The sequence below is a fragment of the Oryzias melastigma genome, linkage group LG16, assembly GCF_002922805.2.
Source record: "Oryzias melastigma strain HK-1 linkage group LG16, ASM292280v2, whole genome shotgun sequence".
In the NCBI taxonomy this organism is placed as follows: Eukaryota; Metazoa; Chordata; class Actinopteri; order Beloniformes; family Adrianichthyidae; genus Oryzias; species Oryzias melastigma.
Window position 1 is genome coordinate 10,898,120 of NC_050527.1, and position 12,990 is coordinate 10,911,109.

The following is a 12,990-nucleotide window of genomic DNA, read 5'->3' on the forward strand; positions in this document are numbered from 1 at the left end:
CACCCAGTTCTAATATTTTTTTTCTGTCCCTATTATTTATTTTATTTTAGTAGACAAATTCAGAAAAAAAATAGAAAAATAATTTAATGGTTGCAAATCAACTGACATCATCCCATTTTCCCCCTTTTATTAAAATTTAAACAGAAAATCTGAACAAAAAAATCGAAATAGTTCCAATCTTTTGCAGGATATTTGAGGCTAAATTGCAACAAGAACAGTAATCTTGTTCCAAGCAATAAATTAAACTATTTTTGACAAACTTCACACTTAATTGATTCAGTGGGGTGTATATTGTATGTATCAGTACAAATATGTCCCTGATGTGGAAACGTCTCAGGATCCCCCCAGAGGAGTTGGAGGAAGTGACCGGGGACAGGGAAGTCTGGGTAACTTTGGATAGATGGAGGATGAAGGATAATTATAATGGGATAATTTACATATGTATGTAGACTTATATATATCTTTTACATTTAATTGGTATATTTTCAATCAAGTCGAGACTGATTATGTATAGATGTATATATATATATCTTGTCTTTTTTAGTATTTTTGTTTTTATTGCTTGAAATAAACCAATTCATACTAAAAAAAAAAACTCTAATCCTCAAATCAGAAATAGTCCCACAGATTTGGCACCACAATGAGTGGAAATACTGATCAATTTTACACCCTAATTAGGTTGCCATATACTAAGAGCACAAAAAGGGGACTCGAGTGCCTGGAATAATGCAGAAGTGATCTATTGAGGCTCAGTATCACATGAAACAAGATCAGTCAAGGCTAAGAAATAAAGCAATAACCCAACAAGTGTCTGCGCATTCTCATAACACCATATTTATCCCTGAGATAATTGACTACTTTTATATTAATTTAGCTTCTTCAATATGTTAAATTCTTTTTCCCCAAGTCATCAGAGCAGCAACACAATTTATAGGCTTAATTTCTGGTCTTAATGCCTGCTTTGGTTGAACTGCACCAGGGTTCACTTGCAAGTGAGCCAAGACTCTTTTTTTCAAGTGGACCTTTTCACTACTTTGGTCCCGTGAGAGTTCCGGTGAGCTCTGCACCCACAGATGGACAGATACGTAGATAGAGGTTCATGTGGGAAATGTTATCTTCAAGGCTTGTTTGCCCTGAGCTCCAGGGCAGCATACACGCCTTCATGTGGTTAACAAAAGGAGGGATGGTGGGTGGCCACTCAGCCAAGGATGCAGTGCACGCACAAAGCCCTCCTTAAATCTGGTGGTTATTTGGTTACTTACATAACTCCCAGGTAGTTACATGTCATTACTTTAAACAAACTGCTGATTCATATGTCGAGAGGATTCTGTTCCACAGAGAGAGCAAGTGAATACTTATAGTGTGAACCAACATATTTGAGTTAGATCAAGATTTTTGGACTAAAATTGTATATAACTATTAATCATGTATTGATTTTTAACTCGTAAAAAATGTATTTATTGTGTATTGATTGAGATCTGAGCCCAAAATGAGTCAAACAGAATGAAGACTTTGTGTTTCAGAATTTGTAAGTTTTGCTTCTAGAATGTCTCAAGCGAAAAAGTTTATGTCAGATCAGTTTCTGAATTCCACGGAAAATTAGTGTCCATCGTGTTTTTTTAAGCTTTGACCAGACCTGACATGTTTTTATGTACAAAATGCTAAATTTTCTGTAAGTCCAACTCAAACACTTCCCATCATGATTGGGGAGCCTGCAGCCGTGAGGTGTGGTAAGGGTGGTATGTGTGAGTGTGTACATATAAAATGTGTGTGTACAGGGGAGTGTCAGTATGGAAGAACAGTCTTCCTCACTCTGTCTTTCCAGTCGTTTCTCCCACCTCTTCACATCCAAATTATAGCTAAATAGGTTTTCCTGATCATCTGGAGCGAGAGCCCAAATTTATCAGGTAAGTTCCAGTTTTTCTGCTTTAAATTGTGGTAGAACTGCAGCCAAAGTAAATGTAATTGTGCAATTTACTATTATTTATTCATTTCTTATCAAGTTTGTTAATTTTCTGGAGCGTTGAATAATTATCCATAAGCATGCTTATGAAAATTTATATATCTCAATATTTATTTCTACTTTAAGGGAAATGTTTGTTCATTCTGTGTGCCCTGCAACATAGTGTTCCATATAATATACAACTATAAATGATAAATTACTATATTATCCAATATATTCAATGTTTTCAGTTAGAATTATTTAGCAGGTTTATCTATGTATCTGTTTATATGTTTATTTTATCATATATCTTGTTCAGCAAAGAAGATTTAAGCTATGTGCTCAATTCAACTACTAGATTTGTGTTTCAAGTAATCACTTTTTATTTATTTATTTATTTACAATTTTGGCTAAATCTGGCAAAATTTACAGTTGCAAAGGAAAGTATGTGAACCCTTTGGGGGGACCTCAATTTTTGTACAAAATGGACAGGTGATTTTTTTTTAATATCTCAATCTAAATCACAATGATGGAGAATAACAATGCCTGCTTACTTCACACCAATTTATGTTTACATGTTTTTATTGAACACAATCGTACGTCCAGTTTATGCATAAACTGTTCCAGATCAGGCACCAAAGGGTTCACATATTTTTTCCTGCAGTTGTATTTCTGAAACATGTTTTCCAACAACCTTTTGGTAAAAATTTAAAACTTCAAATTGAGTGCAATTTTTTTTTTTACTTAAGAAATTTGTAACAATATTAATATTTTTTTTTAAGTAAAGCTGTTTCAGTTCCATTCAGAGAACTAAATGCAGCTTATTACTTTAAAATAGTTATTTTAAAAACAAAACATTTGTGGTTGAAGATGCTGAGCATGCAAGCCACAATGGAAATCTGTTTAAATTGTTGCAATTTGTGGCAAAATGTAGCAAAGCTTCAGCACGAGACACCAATCTAAGAACTGGTGCAAAATCAGCCTTGAGTACTTACTCTATCCAAGAGGTATGAATGGAAACTCTGTTAATATGAGCTGATCAATGCTGAAAGAGAGGTATTTTGCCCTGACACAGTTAAGTTCTAAATTAACTTGTTATGGGATTTCCTTTATTAAACAAATAACTGAGATTTTTTTTTTAAATCTCCAGGAAATACTTGGTAAAGTCCACCTCCCCCGACAACTTTTTCCAGGAGTACAAAGGAGGGAGTTATCTTTTTTTGGCTGCATACAAGTCCATCAAAAACGCTGTTACAGCTGGTCACAGCTTCTGATTCAAAATGTTATTTGCTCTAGGACTTGTTTTCCTTCTAACCCCACTTGCCTCTTCTGAAACCACAACCAACTTGAAGAGAGACGCAGCAGAACGAAACGCAACTAAACTCCGTGAAGCTCTCAACCCTTCCAAACCAAAAATCCCAGCTTCAACTCAGATCTTTCACCCCACCCCCAAACCAAACACAGTCAATGAGACCATTTTACTCACTTCAGCCACCAAACTAAAACCTCAACAAGACAACACTACTGAGGCTAGCAAAAGTAGATCCAGAACTACAGATGCTCCATCAGTGACAGCGAAAAATCCAAAGACGAATAGAGCTGTCTCCAACAAAGGGAAGCATTTAAAAGAAGAGTTGACCTTGACTCATGATGCTAAGGGTAGAAAGGGGAAGCTTAGTTCCAATGGAGCAACAAGTGTTCAGTCAACACCTATGAAGTCTACATTAGCCCACAATGCTCAGTTGTCCACACACAAACCCCAGCAATCTGTCAATTCCACAGTCCCAACTGTATCAAATCATGGGAAGACATCAAAGGATGAAGCTATCCAAAATGCCTCATCATCATCATCATCAACTGAGTCTCATTCAGTCCGCACGGAAAAAATCACCAGAAACAAACCAAAGCAAACAGTCAACCCTCCAGCTTCAAATGTACCTCTTTTATCAAGTCATAACACGAATAAGACAATTCCTTCACCACCCAAAAAATCTCACAGCGTCAAAGTCATGACACATAAACCTCCACCATCAAAAAACCAAACAGATGTAGATGAATCTCATTCATCCCATGGCAGCAAGACAGCAGCGGCGGAGCCTGTTTCATCAAAAACCAGAAGTACTACTCTTGTCAAGATCACAAAACTTTCCAGAACTAAATCCCAGCAACCGGACAATCACACAGCAGTTACTGAATCTGCTTTGCCCGCTCACCACAAGGCTGTCAAAAACGAGACAACTCAAAATGTTCCGTCAAGTTCCAAAAAATCTCCTTCAACTCCATCTGATAAACCTATGAAAACCATACTTCATCAGTCGAACAATCATACAGAAAGTACTGAATCTGCTTCACCCACCCATAGCAAGGCTATCAGAAATGAGACAATTCAAAGTGTTCTGCCAATTTCTACAAAATCTCCTTCAACTCAGTCTGATAAATCAAACAAGCTTCAGCAATCAGACAATCCCCCAGTTTTAAATAAACCTGGTCAAAAGAATAGCAAAGACAACTCTACTCAAACTGTTCTGCCCACAAAGACCAATGCTAAAATATCCAAAGGCAACAATCAGACTGATTCTACCAATCCCCAGGTCAATGACACCCCTGCTGTCACAAAGCCTCAAGCAAAAGACAATTCGAAAGTAAAAGCATTAAATAAAACTTCAATTGAGGTTCCAAGTACCGTCACCAAAAAACAACCAACCGATTCCCAACCAGTCACGGTGGTCATCTGTAATGGGTGTGACTCAAGTAACAACAAGGACCATGAAGTGAAGCTGTCAGCTGGCACTCCACTGGTGGTGACCCATAAGATAAGCTTGCTGCCGGGGGGCTGCACTGAGGGGCATGACGCCAAGTTGGATGCCTTGATAGAACGAGTAGCCCGACTAGAAAAAGAGATGTCCTTCCTAAAAGAACAATGTACGTCTTCTTCACCATTTTTTCAATCTGACATCTTATCTTATCTATCATCTTATCTCCTGGTTTTTAATTTTGCATTTTTTCTGACCATCTAGGTCCATGTTCTACTAAATGTCCAAATAATTGTAGTGGAAATGGAAGGTGTGAAAAGGGGAGCTGTATCTGCCAGCAGGGGTTCATGGGTGAAGACTGCAGTAAGTGTAAACAAGGGGTAGATTGTAATACAAGTAAGTACACATTTCCTTTGTTGTTATAACAAGTGGTGCTGATTTTAGTTTTATTCTGTCTCATATAACTTAAAATGTTTTTTTTTTTAATTTAATGACCAAGAAGGACCTGCAAACAAATTCCCTAATTCTGACCACCCAAAAGACGAACCTCGAGATAATGAGATACATCACAATGAGACGAAGTCTGTTACAACGGAAACAAAGAACACTACAAATGCATCCAGTTCTCCAGCGCCAGACAATACCGCCTTGAACAAAACAGCAATTCGTGAGACAGTGACCAGGAAGAGAGGAGGATTAGGGTCGGTGAAGGTGGCAAACATCTCCTCCCACAGCCTCACGGTCACATGGTTAGCTCCACAAGGGATGTTCAAAAAATTTACAGTGACCAAACGAGAGCTACAGTCAGATGGTGACAAAAATGAACCCCTGAGAGTTGAAGAACAGGACATAAGCTCTACTGCGAGGAACACCACTGCAGTGGAAAATGAAAGCACAACTCTGTTCTCTGGAAAAGTTGGAGCTAAGAGGACCTCTGTGATGGTACCAGGTGATTCACGCTCTGTGGAGATTACCAATCTTCAGGCAAACACTCTCTATGTCCTGCAAGTTTTTGGCACGGCAGAAAACAGTCGATCAAAAACTCACAGAGTGACCGCAACTACAGGTAATTAGAACAATGGCATATGTTGGGCATACTTGTTTTAGACAATCCTTATTGTACCAAAGCATGTTTAATGTTTGTGCTCCAGTTTACGTTGTTTCACCTATTGTAGAATAAATAGTTCTACGCTTTTGTACCAAGGCAGGCCTTGTTGTATGACTTTCCAAAAATAACCCAACAAAGCAAAGAGATGTGAAAAAATAAAGATAGAAAATCTCAATAAAACATTTGGCTTGTTTTCTTCTGACAGGTCCTGAGCCCCCAACACGGATGCTTTTTAGTAATGTCACTGAATCTTCTGTTGGTGTTTCCTGGGTTAAACCAAAGACAACATTTACAGGCTTCAGAATTACGTACATCAACATTGTGTCAGGTTTGTTCAAACTTTTACATTTAGATTATACAGTTTGTTCTTACCAGAGCAGAATAATCATTTCAAAATGCTTTTCCTTTTCAGGAGCAAGTCGATTTGTGACACTGGGATCCAAACAGTCTCACGTAGTTCTGTCTAAGTTGTCTCCTGGATCGTCTTATATGATCAGCATTACTGCGACTAAAGGCACAGCCCAGAGTGATGAACTCACATCCATTATAACCACTGGTAAATTCACAGAGAGGATCATATTTATTTACATGGATTTACTTTAAGAAACAATGAGAAGAATGTCTAGTGGATTATCTCTTGTTTGCAGTCCCTGCACCTCCAAAACATCTTCAAGTCACCAACGTGACCCATAATAGAGCTTTGTTACGGTGGACTCCCAGTCTTGGGAAAGTTGACCGCTTCATCATCAGCTATGAGTCCTCAAAGAGTGAGTGTCCTCAGATCATTTTTCACCAAGTGCTGATGGCTAATGAAATAATCCTTGATTTTATATTCTTGACCACAGCTCCTAATGTGACGGTAACAGTTATGCTGTCTGGAACCTCAGTGGAGCATCAACTGAAAGGTCTACAGAAAGACACTGTTTATACCATCAAAATGCTGAGCCAAAAAGACAGTCTGAAGAGTACAACCATCTCAACATCTTTTACTACTGCAAATGGTAAGCCTCTATTATATTAAACAAGATCTAGAGTCACGTTTGATGATTTCACCCATAAGGTATGTCTTCTTTCTCAGTGGTTAAACCCAGTGAAGTTGGGCCTCGCTCTGCGGTTATTGCCTGGAAAACGCCCACTGTTTATAAGAGCTACAGAGTGATCTATGAAGTTCCAGGAAAAGAGAAAAAGGTGTTCATGATCCCTCATCTTTGACATACCATACCTAAAACAGTGTTCTCCAACCCTGGTTCATGCTATGATGCTCAGGGCAGCTAAAAGACTTCTGACAATGGAGATCAGGGTTGTGAAACTCTTACCTTGTCTATTTACAAAACACAAAGGTACTAAAGGATTGTGTTTGTGATAGGAGGTGATCCTGCCACCTACTGCCAATGAATATAAGCTGACAGGCCTGTTCCCTATGTCACGATACACCGTTGTTGTACAAGGGGAGAAAAATGGACACTACACATCTATATTTACCTCAGAGTTCGTCACAGGTATTGTTGTCCATCTCTTTAAATTATTTTCAATATTTATTTTGCAATTTTTGTCAAAAACGTTTCTGTCGATGAAAACAGTTGGAAATTGTTACATTTCAGAATCAAATGAAATTACGTAAGTTGTGTAAACAGTGGAAGAGTTACAGCTCCGGTGTTAACAGTCTAAATGGAGATGTTGATCTTAATGGGCTTTTATCTGGTTAAATATATGTTAATTTAGAATAAATACATCCATTCAATATCCTCTGTTTGAGCTTAATCTAAATTCAAAGAATTTGTTTCCTAGAAAAGATCCTCGCAGGTACTGGATCCTGGCACTAGGCTTCCACCAACCCATTGCTAATTTGAATTTAGATCGTTTTTGACCGCATCTCCTGTAATCTGTCCCAAAAAAACTCTCCACAAGTACATGGGACAGGTTTCTGTACCTAAAATTTTACCTATATGAGGTTTTAGATGGTGCTCTGCAATCTGTATAACAGTGGTGATGCTGGACTTTGTTCCTCGGTATATCTTTTAAATTATGAATTATCCCAAAAACAAACGAGTTTGAATATGTAATTTTATCTTCAACATCTCATTTATGTATTTCAAACATCAATGTTGCATTCAACATTTCTCTTCACCACGCAGGAAAACTGCGGTTCCCTTTTCCCATGGATTGCGCACAAGAGCTGTTGAATGGAGCTTCAGAGTCTGGAGAAGTAGACATTTACCCAGGAGGGAAAGAGGGAGAGGCAGTCAGAGTATACTGTGACATGGAGGCCGATGGAGGTGGTTGGACGGTAACAGGCTGCTTGTGTCTTTCACACCTTAAACCAGACCAGCATTAAAAAAAAAAAAAAAAAGTTTCACAGCTGAGCCTGTGTTTTTTGTAGGTCTTCCAGAGAAGGATGAATGGAAAAACGGATTTTTACAGAACCTGGCATGAATACAGTGTGGGGTTTGGAAATCTAAGTGAAGAATTCTGGCTCGGTATTTTCAGAAGAAGCTCTTTTCTTTGATAAGTGCATCTAGATCAATGTTGTTTTAACTCTATCAGCTTAAACTAATCTCTACTCCTTGCTGTGGCCAGGTAATGAGCTCCTGCACAACCTGACCAGTGTTGGGCCTGTGAGTCTGCGAGTGGATTTGCAATCAGGAAATGACACAGCGTATGCTCACTATACCAACTTCTCTGTGGCTTCAGAAGAGAGGAACTACACTCTTACTGTGTCTGGATACACAGGAACAGCAGGTGCCTTTAAACACAATATTTGCAGTTATATGTATATAATTAGAACAAACAACAATGACAGGAGCTTAAACTGCTATAAACAATTGTATAGCTTTTCTTGTTGCAAAATTCTGAGCATGCCCAACAAACGCTTGAAGATTTGCATTTCAGTGCAAGTGGATTTCTCTTTCAGGCAACTCAATGAAGTTACACAGCGGCCGACCATTTTCCACCCGAGACAAGGACCCCGATCGCCTGGAAAACCATTGTGCCAAGCTTTACATGGGCGGCTGGTGGTACAAAAACTGCTATAGGGCCAATCTAAACGGCCTTTACGGCTCTCACACCAAAAATCAGGTATTTCCTTTTACTTATAATGAAAAAAGCATTGCTCACACAGCACTAAACTCCCTCTTCCGTTGCAGGGAATCGTTTGGATAGACTGGAAAGGCAAAGACTCCTCTATTCCTTTCACTGAGATGAAGTTCAGACCCTCCTTGTTCTCTGCAACTCATGGCTAAAAAGTCCCTCTCTACCAGCAGACAGTCCCCGATCTGCAAGACAGCCAGAGCTTCAGAAATGTAATATTTCAAAGCTGCTGCATGTATCTGTCCATCTAAAAGTCCATGCAGTGAATCTGTTGGCTGAACCTGCACCTGTCCTCTTTAGTTCAATGTTTTTTTTTTTTGTTTTTTTTTTTGTCTGTGCTTCTGCTAGATGTACCAATGAAGTGGAAACCAATGTCAGTGCAGTTTTATATGTGTTTTCTATTTTACTTTGAAATATTTCAATGTTTTTTTTTCACCAATATGGTTTGACAGCCCACTACTGCTGTAACTAAATATGCACTGTCTTACTGCATGGAAATAAATCAGGCTAATGTGGGTCTCTTTGTGTTATTTGTGTAAAACGCCATTCAATTTCTGAAATTCCTTCTGGGGTTATGGTGCTGCTGGAGCCTATCCCAGCCACTATTGGGTGAAGGTGGGGTACACCCATTGAGTGTATAGAGAACAAGACTGAGTGACCCCTCCCTCCTCACATTCCAAATAGGAAGTACCTGCTTGCATCAAGAAGCTAATCCTATTTTTTTAATAATTTTTTTCTTTATTGCAAGTCATTCAAGCTAGTAACTGACCAATCAGATGCCTCATTAAAAACATGTGGTGCCCGCTAGCCCCACCTCGAACATTTGATTGACAGCTCCTCCCAGCTTTGACAGCTTTAAGTGAAAGGGGTGTGGACTTTGAACAAGCTTACTCGTGATTGGTGACAGTAGTTGGTCTAAAAACGTGACCCAGACTGACCCGGACCAATCGCTGTCATCTGACTCCAAATGACGACATCTCTATCACAAAAAAATGGCAACTGAATTGGCATTCTCGATGGGTGACGTCACAGCCGCTCAGTCCAGTTCTATATATACAGTCACTGGGTACACCCTGGATAGATCCCCATTCTGTTGCAGGACCAATCAATCACAAACTCTCACATTCACAACTGGGGTCAATTTTTAGTCATTAATGAACCTATAACACAACATCTCTGGATATGAGGAAACCAAAGTGCCTAAAGAAAATCCACACAAGCACGAGGAGAACATGCAAACTCTGTGGTTTGAACAAGGGGCCTCTTGCTAACCTCTACTGCACAATTCAGCCCATGTGTAGAAACACTGTCAAAAGAAAGTGGAAGTGTCAATTCCATCCATATTCCAAACCTGCTCTGTGCCTTTTGGGGTCACAGGGCTGCTGGAGCCTATCCTAAGTACTGTTGGGTGAAAGCGGGGCACACTCTGAACAGGTCATCAATATGTTGCAGGGGCACAAAATCACAAAAACTCAGATTCAGCTTATTATTGGACTGTGGGAGGAAGAAACCCACAAGAACATGCAGACTCAACACAGAAAGCTCCAAAGAGGGATTCAAACTAGGACCTTCTCGCTCTGAAGAGAAAGTGCCAATCACTACACCACTGCACAGCCCATATCAAAATAAAAAAAACCTCTGTGGAAAAAATACCTGCAAGACTGCTGTTTATGTGGACATGAGTATTATTGTGTCCTTCAACGAACCTCTGCTGTGTTTATCACTCTGGATGTTTCCATGTGGATTACAGTCATCTAGATTTGGTGACTTGAAAATATTTTGACATCCTTGATTTTTGTGGAAACACCACATCAAACTGAGGGAATGTGACGACTATAAAGCTGAGGAGCAGCGAGCCGGTCCGCTTTCTGAAGCGGGGTGCCAGGACCACAACATAGAATGGCTTCAGAAATGTCAGCGGTCAGTGCTGGGGCTGTGCTCTTGCTTGTTCTGTTGTTGTTGTTGTTGATTTCTTGTCAAAGAAAAAAATGTCAACAAGGAGGCGAAAGAACAGGTATGTCTGATATTAAACATCAGCTTATTAACATGTAAAATCTCTGGGTGGATCTTTTTAACTCATTTCCTTACTCCACATAGGAGCAGGAGCTGGAGCTCTGCAGGGTTTGTATCAGTTCTTTTTTTGCTCTCCACCTCCATCACTTCCTGGCCCTCCGGGCCACTTCTTGATTGGGAATATGATGGAGCTGATGCACGACCACCTACCAATTCAGCTGACTAGCCTCGCCCAACGCTATGGAAGCATTTACCGCCTCAAATGTGGAAACACAAGTAATCGTCTATTTCTGGGTTATGTACAATCCTATGATGTTGATTCATGGTAATTGAAATTATGTTTTCTTTTAGCCATGGTGGTGCTTAATAGTGGGGAACTGATAAGGGAAGCTTTGGTGAAGAAATGGTCGGACTTTGCTGGGAGGCCAATTTCATACACTGGTGAAAACTCTTTTGGACTCATTTTCTATTAATCCTGATTGCAGTCAGAACCTCTTCTCGTCTATCAGGTGATATTGTATCCGGGGGAGGACAGAACATTTCTCTTGGGGATTACACTGAGAAGTGGAGGGCACATCGACGCCTCGTCCACGGCGCTCTGCAGCGCTGCTGCCAGCAGTCTCTACACGGTGTGATCGAGCGGCAGGCTCTGCATCTGAGAGAGGTACAGAACACGGGGAGCTCTTCCAACAAGCTAATGTTGGGGGATTTCCAATGTAACCACACAAACAGATAAGGTGCAGCTTGTTTTACCGGTTAGGTTCTGATGGGCTACCACAGCAGCCCTGTGGATCTCTCTGAAGACTTCACTGTGGCAGCCAGCAATGTCATCACCACTTTGGCCTTCGGGAAAGAAGTGAGTATCATTTCTCCAGGATTTGATTTTTAACCAACATCCAAGAGCTGTTGCATCACAACAGTGCCTAGCAGTGTGTTTGTGTTGGAGGACTGGCCAAAGTCACTGTTTGCTTTGCCTATTTGGACATCTGTACTGCATAAAGGTGAACACGATGTGCCGTCTGGTTGTGATTCAGCCTTTCATCTTTTCTTTAGTACGACAAGAGCTCATTAGAACTGCAGCAGCTGCACAGCTGTCTGAATGAGATCGTGTCTCTGTGGGGGTCCTCTTGGATTTCTGCTTTGGATTCCTTCCCACTGCTGAGAGTCAGTAATAACACGTCACTACTGTGCTATTTTACCAAACCCAATAACAGTGATCATTTGTTCTTTTAAAGAAATTCCCCAATCCTGTATTTGCTCGTCTTCTTAAAGAAGTGGCCAGGAGAGATGAAATTATTAAACAACACCTTGATGATTATAAGGTGAGTCACCAAAAATGTGATCTGTATAGAATAACCCTGTGAAGCCCATTTTGTCAAAGGATTAGCTGAGATTCGATTTTTTAATTAAAATGCTTAAAAACCTTTAAAGAAAACCACAAAAAAAGTCATATTATTTTTTATAAGAAATAAACAGTATCAAATGTGGTTAATTTGATAAATGTTTGCTCAAAATAATGTTAAGACACAAAAATAATAAATTTTCAGGATAAAGTTTCTTATTACCCACAGTTTTAAACGATCCATTAATCAGCTAAATTTGCACTTGTTCAACACATCAAGTAGACATAAAAAAATGAATGGAATAGTTGAGTTGTTCTCACCATAAAGTTTTGAAAATTAGCAAAAATGTTCCCACCAAAAGGACAGAAGTTTTCCCGGAGGCAGCCATTTTGAAGTGAGCAGAAAATGGCCCTCCACTCCTCCTAGTGGAGTGATGATGAACTACAGGGCAGAAATTGTGAACCAAGTTTGGGTTTTTATAAAAAGTTCGGATCATGCTAAAGAGATAGGGGTCATATTGGGTTACTGTTTTGTTCTATCTGTTCAGTTGCAAGGCCATAAAAGTGAAGGCTCCATAACAGGATTCCTTCTCCAAGCTCTTGATAAACACGAGAACTCGAAAGAAGGAAAGGTTTGTACATCAACTTATTAGCAGAAGACATGATGGCCAGGAAGTGATGAAAAATAACACTTTTGTTTCTCTCCAGCTGTTGACGGATGTCCACGTTCACATGGCGACGGTTG

The 12,990-nt window shown here is 39.7% G+C and overlaps 2 protein-coding genes and 1 long non-coding RNA gene across 7 annotated transcripts in view; 2 read left to right on the forward strand and 1 right to left on the reverse strand.

The window, feature by feature from the left end:
• The window catches only part of LOC118599779, a 36,271-nt gene that overhangs the window by 21,828 nt on the left and 1,453 nt on the right, over window positions 1–12,990 (reverse strand). Inside the window, exon 1 of one of the 2 annotated variants that reach the window (XR_004949278.1) lies at window positions 12,567–12,770. The exons of the other annotated variant lie outside the window; for it this stretch is intronic. This is a non-coding gene — a long non-coding RNA (uncharacterized LOC118599779). Of the gene's footprint in view, window positions 1–12,566; window positions 12,771–12,990 lie in introns of those variants that run through there. 2 annotated transcript variants of the gene reach the window in all.
• tnxba (tenascin XBa) lies at window positions 1,712–9,409 on the forward strand. 3 transcript variants are annotated; one of them, XM_024267317.2, is made up of 15 exons: window positions 1,712–1,907; window positions 3,093–4,864; window positions 4,960–5,091; window positions 5,195–5,761; window positions 6,009–6,131; window positions 6,216–6,359; window positions 6,451–6,570; window positions 6,649–6,804; window positions 6,882–6,991; window positions 7,170–7,302; window positions 7,939–8,090; window positions 8,184–8,280; window positions 8,381–8,542; window positions 8,715–8,878; window positions 8,947–9,409. In XM_024267317.2, the coding sequence occupies exons 2-15, from the start codon at window positions 3,223–3,225 to the stop codon at window positions 9,040–9,042; spliced, it is 3,798 nt and encodes a 1,265-aa protein (XP_024123085.1). In that variant the 5' UTR covers window positions 1,712–1,907; window positions 3,093–3,222; the 3' UTR covers window positions 9,043–9,409. The 3 variants fall into 3 exon arrangements, with proteins under 3 accessions (XP_024123085.1, XP_024123086.1, XP_036071643.1); XM_024267318.2 differs by having other exon boundaries at window positions 5,198–5,761; XM_036215750.1 differs by lacking the exons at window positions 1,712–1,907; window positions 3,093–4,864; window positions 4,960–5,091; window positions 5,195–5,761 and having other exon boundaries at window positions 5,889–6,131.
• LOC112143388 (steroid 21-hydroxylase) overlaps window positions 10,777–12,990 on the forward strand; it is a 5,511-nt gene continuing 3,297 nt past the window's right edge. Inside the window, exons 1-8 of one of the 2 annotated variants that reach the window (XM_024267319.2) lie at window positions 10,777–10,904; window positions 10,988–11,179; window positions 11,255–11,344; window positions 11,413–11,567; window positions 11,664–11,759; window positions 11,957–12,067; window positions 12,139–12,225; window positions 12,794–12,877. In XM_024267319.2, the coding sequence (XP_024123087.1) occupies window positions 10,790–10,904; window positions 10,988–11,179; window positions 11,255–11,344; window positions 11,413–11,567; window positions 11,664–11,759; window positions 11,957–12,067; window positions 12,139–12,225; window positions 12,794–12,877 (930 nt within the window). In that variant the 5' untranslated portion in view covers window positions 10,777–10,789. The remainder of the gene's footprint in view (window positions 10,905–10,987; window positions 11,180–11,254; window positions 11,345–11,412; window positions 11,568–11,663; window positions 11,760–11,956; window positions 12,068–12,138; window positions 12,226–12,793; window positions 12,878–12,990) is intronic. The other variant, XM_036215751.1, reaches the window with a different exon arrangement.

What these genes read in the sequence shown, in the direction of transcription:
- tnxba (XM_024267317.2), top strand. Translation starts at nt 3,223, where the DNA reads ATGTTATTTGCTCTAGGACTTGTTTTCCTTCTAACCCCACTTGCCTCT. An exon ending in CAGCTATGAGTCCTCAAAGA is followed by an intron (nt 6,571 to 6,648) that starts GTGAGTGTCCTC and finishes TCTTGACCACAG; the next exon opens with CTCCTAATGTGACGGTAACA. An exon ending in GCTCTCACACCAAAAATCAG is followed by an intron (nt 8,879 to 8,946) that starts GTATTTCCTTTT and finishes CTTCCGTTGCAG; the next exon opens with GGAATCGTTTGGATAGACTG.